Source organism: Phalangium opilio, unplaced genomic scaffold (assembly GCF_054372755.1).
Source record: "Phalangium opilio isolate 3A_F unplaced genomic scaffold, DU_Popi_V2 ptg000390l_1, whole genome shotgun sequence".
In the NCBI taxonomy this organism is placed as follows: Eukaryota; Metazoa; Arthropoda; class Arachnida; order Opiliones; family Phalangiidae; genus Phalangium; species Phalangium opilio.
Window position 1 is genome coordinate 396,792 of NW_028324234.1, and position 11,280 is coordinate 408,071.

An 11,280-nucleotide genomic window follows, 5' to 3' on the forward strand; every position below is an offset into this window, starting at 1 on the left:
TAATCAAAAACTTGATTGCTATGAAACTTTGGTGTCTTGATGAGCGTACGCCTGCGAAGGTTTCAGAAATGGTTTGGTTCATTTACTCAAATATGAGTTCGTGAACTTCGCGTGACTTAAGTTCTCTCTCGGACGATGGAAACACGTCAGAAATGGGTTCGACCAGAAGTTAGATAAGGGACTAGAAGTATCGAGGTTTCCAAGTTCTTCACTTGGGCGAAAGTGAATATTCTTGATAACACACCAACGGTTGGTCCTCTGGTAGCGGTTTCCGAATTTTTCCCTCCGAAACGTGAAACACTCGCGGCAGTAGGCGGCCAAACTAGAGTCAAGCACTCGGGTCCGTGTTCCGCGGCTTAGGTTGAGGAAATGTTTTTGGAACTTGACCAATTTTTAGCCTCATCGTATATACGATGGCCTATACCTGGTGTGTAGAAGAAGATGATGATGAAGAAGATGAAGATGACGATGAAGAAGATGTTTCGTTCGTTATTTTTAAATAGCACTTCGTAAAACTTCTCCACCACCACCGAGATTCGAACCCGGAACCTACGGCATGCCAACCTGATGCTATACAGCTTCCTCTACAGTCGCTTGTTGAAAGAGGGCTGCAGAGATAGTAGGAGAGAAAACGAAAGTATATAGGAGCTGTGCTTAGTGACTCGTGAGCTACAAGAGAGAGCGAAATGGGAGGGATGTAGATTCGGCCTAGAGGACTGCAAAGGCGTTGGGAGAACTCCAACTCCATAGAAATCCAAGGGACTCCCTCTTTTTTGGTCGGAGTTGGAGTTGGGTAAAATAAATAATTTGGCTTTGGGTGGCTTTGGGAATATTATCCCTGAAATGGAACGGAGTCGGAAGGGAGTGGAAATATTTCGAAAACTTATACGGAAGTCGGTCGGGACTGGATTATTGTTGGATTCAGGTGGCTTTGGCTGGCGTTGGCATTTATAGTATCCAAATGGAGTTGGTAGCATTGAGAGCCAGCCTTATTTTATTCAACCGGAGTTGGGTGGCCTTAGTGATATTAGTCAATTTTTCCTCTTTGAATTTCCCACGCGGTTGTTTTGGCGCAAGCGGTATGCATGAAGTTCAACCCCACACAGACGGTGCGTGACGGTCGCGGCTGTTACAGCCCTCCAGGACCCTCCCTCCGCAAAAAATCTTAAATCCATTGCTATGCGAGAGAAAACGAAACTAAAACTATTTGCTCTTTTTAAGTTCGCGAGTCATGAATTTTTCCGTCGCCTTAAGCATGGTTTTCACTTGGCGTAAATCACGACTTTTCGCCCGACGTCAAGCGACAACCGAAAAAAAACCTAGTTACGCTGGACAGAAATTACGTTGAGTGTGGCGATATTAGCTTTCTATTTTTTCGGCCGCGTTCAACGTTAACGCTCTTCGCGAGCCAATCATCAATAAGCTAGAGTCGTGACGTCATTTTCTACCACGCGTGTTCGGAAGAGGCCGTCCGCGGTCCGCCATCTTTTTATTTATTTCGATCCTAATCGAGTCAGTTACTATTGCAAATCCCTGAAAATGCCGAAGTTCAACGCGGAAAGGTTTATTGAAGAGGTTAGGACCAATACAAATCTGTATGATATTAGAAACAAAGATTGCAAAAAAGAAAAACAATAGATGGGCCGCAATTAGTGCAGTGTTCAGTTTATCTGTTAAGCCTTGGTTCCATTATTTCCATGAACTACGCTAAGTGAAAACGCTATAACGCTGGGCGACAACGTAAACAACAAATCTGACGTTTGACGTCCAGCTGAAAAGTAGTTTTTTCGGTCAGGTGAAAACCATGCTTTAGATTCGAATATTAAACGTAAAAAGAAAAACTATAATTACAAACAATGTTTGAGTTATAACAAAAATAATTGAAAAAATGCAGTGGGATAATGTTGGAAAACTTTCATATTATATTAGTTCATAATATACCACACGGCCGGCTGGGAATGTTGGGGTAATTATAAACGAAAATTGGTTAGATTAAATGCTTCTGTGTTTGGAGTTGGAAGGCGTTGGTTTTATCATTGGCTTTGGCAGAGATGGAAAAACTTGTCGAATATCTCATTAGCTTTGTCAAGGATTAGAAAACTTGTCGCATATCTCATCGGCTTTGGCAGGGATTAGAAAACTTGTCGGATTTCTCATTGGCTTCGGTATGGATTGGACAGATTATTAAATCTATCAATCGGCTTTGCCAGGGATTGGAATTTGTGTGAAACTTCATAATTGGCTTCGGCAGGGATTGGAATTCGTGTGAAACTTCACAATTGGCTTTGGCAGGGATTCAAAAATGAAATAAACTTTAGTGTGGCGTTAGGGAGGAGTTGGAAATATAACAATGGCGTTAGGATGGCAGTGGCGTTAGTCAAAAATTTACCATTGGAGTTGGCAGGCCTTAGGAATGACTTTTTTCATTTTCCAGCCCTCTAATTCGGCCCGAGCGGGCGATGATTCTAATGTAGCACGCTTTGGCAATTTTTTGGTTTCTTCTTAACTACAGGGTATCAATGGGACTAATAGTTTAACCCGAAGAGTAGTGGTAGTAGTAGTATAAGTAATAGTAATTAAATTAGTAACGGGCGTTGGCGATATGTGATTCACTTTCTAAATAATTCAGAAAAGGTCCCTTTATGCCACGTACTAATATATAATAGGCATTTTTTCGTCAAAAGATATTTAATGGTTAACAACAAATTAAACAGACAAATATAGCAATAAAATGAATATATTTAGATTTATGATAAAATAGTTCCATTCTCTGCTTCATTGGATTGCTTTTTATTGAATTTCACAACTATTTTGCTATTCGCAATGCTGCAAGAAAGCAAAATTAACATGAAGCGAAGTTTTAAAAACATTTCTTGAATATATTTGATAATTGGCAGTCAGCTCTTATGTGTTATTTTCACATCTAGTTGGAATAGGTTGAACCATGAATTTATTCATTAACGTGAGGGGTATGAAAGAAGCGGCGGATCATAGCGACAGAGGTATAAAGGAATTAGGTATTTTTTCGCCGTCCCCGTCAGCAACATCATAAAACGTAAGTGAGCCAATAAGATAATTTAAACTTTTTGTTACGTGTTGGAGGGAGGGGCTCTATACTGGGCTATGAGTCGGACTGAAGTAAATACCAACTGTTCTCCATTCCTACTTCTAAAATTAAGTCTATCCCTGATATGTGCATTGACTATTTTAACTACATGGTCAGATGTTGGTAATTTTTTAACCGTTTCATTTTCTTTATGGCCAAGGCTTACTTTACCAACAGTTTTTACTCCGTGTGGTTATTTAATAACCAACGGGGTAATGCGCTGATAACCAGTTATTTAGTTAATGTGAACGTAGAAAGGCAGTGCACGCGATGCCATAGATATTTCAATAGTAAGGGGAACTGGTAAAAGTTCCGGCTTTGATAGTTTAAAATTCGTAGCACGAGGATGGTTTTTAAATTGAGTCATAAGCATATCAAACCACCCGTTAGCGTGAATCGGAGGGAATTTAGCCACAGGCATTGTCTAAGTAAAACTCGCGACATGGGTCTTCCTGGTGGCACAAAGGGGAAACATTTTTCAAATCGCGCAAGGGATGCTACCGGAAGCTTGGACATAAATACAAGGATTAGTATATATCTTATTCTTACCTATTATATGCTCTACCTACATTAATACTTGTAATCATAACAAACATTTTAAACCGTGGGTGCGTCTTCGCTAATGATCGGGGAGGGGGAGGCGAGCAAAGTTAATGCTTATTTTAATTTTATTTATTCATCTATTTATTCGGTTGGGAGAGTACACTGTATTTTTATAACTGTTAAAGTGGCGAATACAAAACTTGCGGTAACCTACTCTTTTATCTTTGGTTATTATTACAATATTGATCTGAAACCATATGTATTGTGTAAACTTATCTCTATTAGTTTTTCTATTTTGAACAAAAATTCGAGACAATTTACGCTTAATAAACTTAAAATAACAACTGAAATAATTGGCGGCGGTAATCGTAGTATAGAAGCAGACGACTGCTTAGATTGCCGAGTTTAAAGGTAGTAGGGCGATACGGGGAAGGAGAGAATTGCTTCGATTCCCCTCGAGGTGGCGTAGGACCTCAAATCTCTCTCTGGCGCTATTGTACAATGGTGATTACCCGTGGTCGTAAAGTGAATTCATGCTTACGGGTGGTATGATATGCTTATGGTTGAGTATAAAGCTCGGGTTCTAAAAGGAATTGTGAAATGTATCTTATAAGAGTTTTTAGAAGTGTAGAATCATTTTTAAACTCGTCTCAGAAATGAAGTATTTTGCATTGTTTGATAGTACCTTATGAGTATATATTGTCCCTGACCCACCAGGTTTTCGACTACGGAACCGTTTTCTGTATGCATATGCATGTATAGAAAGCCTTCCCTAGTGGTCGGCGTTTGGACAAGATAATCCACAGAATTTTGGTTAATCAGTTATTCATGAATAATAAACAGATAATTATTCGTGATTACATTGCATTAATCATAGACTTCCCGTGGATAATTTCAAATTATGGATAAAGATAAAACAAACAGATATTATCCTATCCAAATGCCGACCACTAGCCTTCCCTCACTGATGGAAGGCGATTAGACACGGTGAGGTTGGCTTCGGACTTTCTTAGATATCGGGAACACCTTTAATTGACCGGTCTGTTGATTGCTATAGTATTTTGCCAAACGAAATTGTGAATTAAATTTCTTACTGCAAGGGTTTATTTATGATTGTGATGATTTTCTACGATTTACGGAAAGAGAAAAAATGTATGCTAAACTAGAAATGGCGCCTTATAGTGTCGTGGTCACGGTACCCCGCGTGTATTGAATTTAGCAAGCATATCTCAAGTTTATGTGGAACTCTGCGTAACTTCATAGTGTATGCGAGCCTTAGATGTACAGCCTTAGATGATTGTTGGGTGCTGTACAGCCTTAGAACATTGGAAACCACACGGAGTAATGCAAAATTATTTTTGCCCTTGTCAGTTTTAGATTAGGAAAAACATTGAACGCACTTAATGCAATTTCCTTCTGACATCGTGTTGAGATATTTAATCACGTATCGGCGATCATTTTTAACAATGAATTGACGGAGTTTGGTGAAACTAACTGAAAATTGTATCCATCATGCAATTTTATTAAACTGATCGTCCGCTGTTCGAACTTCCAGGTGTCTCGACTTTGATTGGCTACCACTTTGACGTTAAACGCGTATGTAATACTAAGGTACCTTCCATCCCAAAAGAACATGATAGAAAGGCTAATGGTACATATATATTCATGATATTGAATAAATTCATGTTTGAACCACATGGACGATGCGTATTAAAAATGTATGCTTAATGAACACTTTAAAGTTACAAACCTGTGCGATTCTGTTACGGTGTCCGGTAACTTTTTACTTCTGGTTTCTGGCAATAATAGTGCAAAAAGGGAGCTCATCAAGCAAAATACTCCGAATATTGTTGTTGGAACGTAACGTCCGTATTCTCTTCCCTTAAAGTTAAATTTTATAAATTAAGTGTGTGTATGTCTTTTAAACCCAAGGTATGCTAAGTAACTAACTCTCCGATTTGTACAACCTTAAATATGATAGGCGATTTTTAATGTAAAACAAGATATGCCCCAAGGCATATTAACGCTTTTTGCAGTGTGATATTGTCTTTAACAAAACCCGAAATTAGGGATATTCACACCGGCAACGTCAGTTCGATTCCCGCTACCAATAAGCAAAGGCGTGGAAAAGTATAGGAAAAATATCGATAGCTTAACAACAATCCGTAGTGGCGCAGACGTAAAGTATCCGCATCCCACACCGGCAACGTCAGTAAGATTCCCGCTACCTCCGAGAGTCCGCATTTTCTCGTCGAAAATATGATCGAATTTAGTATTGATGTCGCTAGTGCGGTGGAGAATCAAATTCCGGCGAGCTCTGCCGCGTAACTTAAATTTACGAAAATGTACGCGAACGCGAAACAGCCAGCCGTCCTGCCAGCCAACCTGCTAGCCAGCCGCCTAGCCAGCTAGCCAGCCAGCCAGCCTGCTTCCAGGGGTCTCCGTATAAAGCTTTTGCTATGCGCAAAAAGCTTAAAAAACTTGTTTCGATATTTGTTTCTCTAAAGCTAGGTTCCCATTCGACCGAAAAAAAACCGGCGAAAGTAACGCAGCCGAAGGTAGAAATTTTTAACTTACGCCAGCGTCCGGCGGTAGACCGTTGACACTACGACTGAATTTTTAGTTTGTCGGAAGATATCTTTGGGTCACGTGACAGATTTGAGTGGTTTGTCACTCTGAATTGATATATCTTTGTACCCCTTGTCGCTTAGATCGTACAAGAAGGGATATTTTCTAAACTCCTCAATAAAGTCTTCCTAACATCTAAACTCTTTTTACTTCCATTAGTTTAACTTTTCTTCCTTAATGGCATGTTTCCGATAAGCCTTGGTCAACCACAAAAAAAATTTCCGGCTATCAATTCATCTCGCGTATAAGTGCGCTCTTGAAATTTATGACGTAGTCAGTGGGATAATTTCATTGGTTCAGAAACCGGCGTAACGCCGAACACGACCGAAAAAAATTTAACACAACTTACACCCGGCCGAAAGGAAATTCCGTCGGGCTCGGCGTAAAGATTTTTCGGTCGAACCCTTTTCTGCCGGGCTTTCGTCGTGTTTTCCGTCGAGTGGGAATCTAGCTTTAAGCTAGATTTCCACTCGACCGAAAAACCCCGGCGGAAATTACGCAGCCGACGGTAGAAATTTTAACTTACGCCGGCGTCCAGCGGTAGACCGTTCACACTACGACTGAATTTTTAGTTTGGCGGTAGATATTTTTGAGTCACGTGACAGATTTTGGTGGTTTCCACAACATCTCTTTCGCACTCTGAATTGGTATCTTTGTCCCCAGGTCGCTTCGATCATACAAGAAGATATATTTTCTAGCCTGCTCACTAAATTCTTTCCTATTAACATCTAATCTCTTTTTACTTCCATTAGTTTCATTTTTCTTTCTTGGTGGCAAGTTTAAGCTAAGCCTTGGTCAACCACAAAAAATGGCGGCTATAAAATCTATCTCGCGTATGCGTGCGCACTTGAAATTTATGACGAAGTCAGTGGGATAATTTCATTGGCTGAGACACCGGCGTAACGCCGAACACGGCCGAAAAAATAGAACACAATTTACGCCCGGCCGAACGGTAATTCCGTCGGGTTCAACGTAAAGATGTTTCGGTCGAACACCTTTCTGTCGGGTTTCCGTCGTGTTTTCCGTCGAGTGGGAATCTAGCTTAAACATTCCAATTCCAATAACTATCTCCCCAGAATGGCGACAACTCGTGCATCATCTTACTTTTAAACTGTTAATTAATTCCTTTTGTGGTCGTACTTACCAGTAGGTCTGGTAAGGGTGACAACAATTGCGCAATTTTAGAGACTCCGTGGAAACTACTAATTGACGTTCCCCTCAACGACGTTGGAAAAACCTCCACTATAGTATAATAAGCTAATGCCCCGGTGACGCTGAGAGATATGTTTGCGGAAATGGACAGAATTATCTCCAATGAACCCATTTCATATTCTAAATGAAATATATATTTCATCATTTATAATTTATGGTAAAGTTTTATAATACAAAAATCTTATTTAAGTAAATAATAATGTTAATATGTCTTTTTTAATTTTACACGGAACTTTAATTCCGGTGAGTAACCTGGGAGGATGACGGAAGGGGTGTGTGGCTACCTATAATTTAGGACGTCCGGCAACTGTCGAATTCTCTGAAACTTCGTCGCCCTGAAGCTTGGCTTCACACAAATTTTAAGTATCTTTTGAGTTTGGTGTAGAACACCTTGTTGTCTTAAGACAGAACATTCGGTATGTGGATCCAAAAACGTTACATATGACTTAAAACCATAAGGACTTTATTGGACTGGTAACTTCAAAGCCCTATCTAACGCCTTTTGGTTCACATACCGGATGATACGTCTTAACCCTATTTCAAGACTATATTACGGCTTCTTTTTCGAAAAGGATCTCAAAACACCTATTTACCACGTGTATTCTTCACCCCATTCATGAGGTGGTAAAACTGTAAGATTGGAATCGATTTGAATAATTTACCTTTTAATTGTCCTAAAGCTAGACCTAAGAAGCAAACGGCAGAAACTAGGAAACTGCAAAAAATGGTTAATTTTCTCGGTAGATATCTTGTAGCCGCCATGTTTAGAAAACATTGGGGAAGCTTTGAAAGACCTAGAAGAGCCATATTCAAATGAAAAGAACCTCCGAGCTGACTGACGTATATTTCAGTCCCACGAAGAACTAGACTTCGTGACAAGCTGGAAAAATTTTTTGTTTCGTTTTTCTCCAATCACGGGTCACTAAACTAAGAGGACATTCCAGCTCTGTTATCGGACGTCTCTCTAGGTAAACGGTTTTTACTAGTGTCTCCTCTAGCGGACTTTTTTAAAAAGAGGAAGCACGTCATTTCGGTTACAAGTCGAGTGAGGCCGGAAAACCCAACTTTTAGAAAACGCGACCATTTTTAATTATCCGGTAGTTCGAGAAAGGCGGGTTATCTTTTGCGTTGCTGGTGTGGTGTTTTACAAGGTTAGCTTACTTATTAAATGCAATTGTTTATAACTGTGATTAATATTGAAAATGATACACCCATTTAAATTATAAAGTTACATTAAAACCTTGAACCCTAATACTAGTTAACTGTTTGGTAAAAATGTAAACATCTTAGTACACCAGCCCTCGCTAAAAACTATACCAGAATCTGCATAAGACAGAGTCAAAGTTCTCGGATTAAATCTATTTCAGGGTAGATGGCGCTACGGTACGTGTTACAAGTTCTGGTTCAACCCCCTTTTCCCCTCCTAACTCACATAGGAGCCCATTTATTTGAAGAGACGAGCCGATTGTATACGCAAAGCTAGAGCTGAAATGCCCTCTTAGTTTAGTGGCTCGTGCTCCAATCTACAATTGCAGAATTTTCATCACATACTTTACAAAATAAAGAACAAGTGTAATTCGAACAAAATCACAGTTTCGAAACAATAAGAAAATGGACGAAAATTCGGTCTTTCTTTCTTCCTGTTGGGATTGAAAAACCAGACGTTTTGATAATAGCAAAAGAACGAATTCTTCAAAGAACGGCATTATCGATTGTAAACAAGCACTTACCTGCGTAATTTTTTCCTGTAGGCTTTCCATAGCCTCGTCCATATTGTCCACGGCCTTTTTATTGCATTTCAAAGCGGCAGAAATCTCAGCTTTAGCTTTCACGAATTTTCCCTTCGAAATGAGCCAACGAGATGATTCTGGAAAATACCTATAACAACAGTTTTAAAACTGGTATTTTGACTCGATATAAATAAAAAACCACAAAAATAAAGCGGAAAACGACAATTACAAACAAACCTACCATGTGTATAATAAATTTTAGCAAACTGTACAACAAGTTCAAAAACGCACAATGAGATAATTTTGGCTTTAAGTAAAGAGTATAGGCAATCTCCAATTTCGAAACATACAAGAGGATTGATATATCTGCTACCTCCTCCTAACATATTTAAGGGAGGCTGAAGAGAAAAATCAAGTGATTTTTGATCGGTTCTTCTACTAATTATAAGACCATTCTGCTTAGTGAAACATCCAGAAAATATCTTCGAATGATTTTGAAATTCAAATTAGGTTCAGATTTTATGGATAATTTGAAATAAGGACCTCCCACCAATCGCGTAACGCCCTGCCTTCCTGTTAACAAAATTTCCGTTGCACTCTCTACATCCCGCGACACGATTGTCACATCGCGAGCAGCTTTTATCAAATCTCACGCTATAGTTCATTCGGCATGGAGCATGCCAGGAGAATTTTGTTAACAAGAAGGCAGGGTGTTACGCAATTGTCGCGGAGGTCCTTATTTCAAATTAGACATAAAATCTGAACCTAATTTGAATTTTAATCTTTGTCGAAATCACGAAATCACGGAAGAAATCACGAAATTTTTGGCGAAATCGCGAAATCAGAGAAGAAATCACGAAATCTCGAAATCTCGAAATCCCGTACGCGTTTTTGGGAATGCCGAACCGCTCGAATAGAACGGTTCAAGACGGCAACGTCAGCCCGGCCAACCTCTAAAATGCCCAGAAAACTCAAGTATTATTTTGTTCTAAACGTGCCCCCTCACGAAATTAAACGTCACAATGGCAGAGGTTCGTTAGCCAATCAGGTAATGTGAAGTTGATTAATCTTGACATATCATAGATGATATTATAAAAAAACGTCTTGGTTTGGACCAAGTCCGAAAAAACAAACGATATGTGTGAGGTTTATCAATTGGCTGAAGTTCAGATATTGCAATTTTTTTAGTTATTTTTATCCATTTAATCCTTAATCAATATTAAATTCAATCAACTGATTTTACTGTTAATCGATCTATTCCCTCTAAATTAATTGAAAAAATTACATATCTACGCTTTTTCAAGAACAGTTACATTTTCCGAAAACATTTTATCATGAAATTAATTATTTTGAAGGGAGTACGTGTTGAGTATCAATGTTGAATATTTGAAATACTCTGTCTAAAAAGACCAAGCGAACTTTGACATAATTCGAAAGGAAAATGTAAATATTTAATAGTGGATGGCAAACCAGGGTGTTGCACGAATTCATACATTTAATTTCGTATATCGAAATGCTACATTTCTAATGTCGCGACTATGAAAGAAAGGTTGCACTGCAATTTCCCTCTTCGTACTTTAGACTTTCTTGGGGGGGGGGTTTAATTAAGTGCGACCTTCTTCGTTTAACTGGTAATGAATGGAAATGAATATAACAAGCCATGGGTACTGAAACGTATTTCTTTTTATGTAATCTTTACCTGTACCTTTGGTTATATTTATACCGATATCATATTTTTCCAGTGCTACAGATAGCTACCTACTAACAAAACCACACAGGATAAACGATGTTGCTTTGTCTTAAGTATACGGCATTCGTTTATTAACTAGTCTGAACAAAATGAATTTAAATTATCATATTTTTTTAACATCAGTCTTCTTAGCAACTTACCGATTTAATTTTTTTTTTGATGCAAACTTGAAAATTTGTCAAGTCAGCAACAATTAAAACTATGTCCGTCAAGGTGCTTACACGAAATCCCTTCAAAATAATTAATTTCATGATAAAATGTTTTCGGAAAATGTAATTGTTCTTGAAAAAGCGTAGATATGTAATTTTTTC

At 38.8% G+C, this 11,280-nt stretch overlaps 1 protein-coding gene across 1 annotated transcript; it reads right to left on the reverse strand.

Moving 5' to 3' along the window:
• Nucleotides 1–2,669: 2,669 nt before the first annotated feature.
• Nucleotides 2,670–9,613, reverse strand: LOC149594128 (steroid transmembrane transporter SLC22A24-like). Its single transcript, XM_089861331.1, has 7 exons — nucleotides 9,461–9,613; nucleotides 9,220–9,367; nucleotides 9,041–9,129; nucleotides 8,152–8,369; nucleotides 7,422–7,609; nucleotides 5,400–5,530; nucleotides 2,670–2,826 (listed from the first exon to the last, which is right to left on the reverse strand). Exons 2-7 carry the CDS (start codon nucleotides 9,259–9,261, stop codon nucleotides 2,748–2,750), a joined length of 747 nt encoding a protein of 248 aa, XP_089717457.1. The 5' UTR covers nucleotides 9,262–9,367; nucleotides 9,461–9,613; the 3' UTR covers nucleotides 2,670–2,747.
• Nucleotides 9,614–11,280: the final 1,667 nt, after the last annotated feature.

What these genes read in the sequence shown, in the direction of transcription:
- LOC149594128 (XM_089861331.1), bottom strand. Translation starts at nt 9,261, where the DNA reads ATGGACGAGGCTATGGAAAGCCTACAGGAAAAAATTACGCAG. An exon ending in CACCCTTACCAGACCTACTG is followed by an intron (nt 5,531 to 7,421) that starts GTAAGTACGACC and finishes TTTAACTTTAAG; the next exon opens with GGAAGAGAATACGGACGTTA. An exon ending in ACCGTAACAGAATCGCACAG is followed by an intron (nt 2,827 to 5,399) that starts GTTTGTAACTTT and finishes GCTTTCTTGCAG; the next exon opens with CATTGCGAATAGCAAAATAG.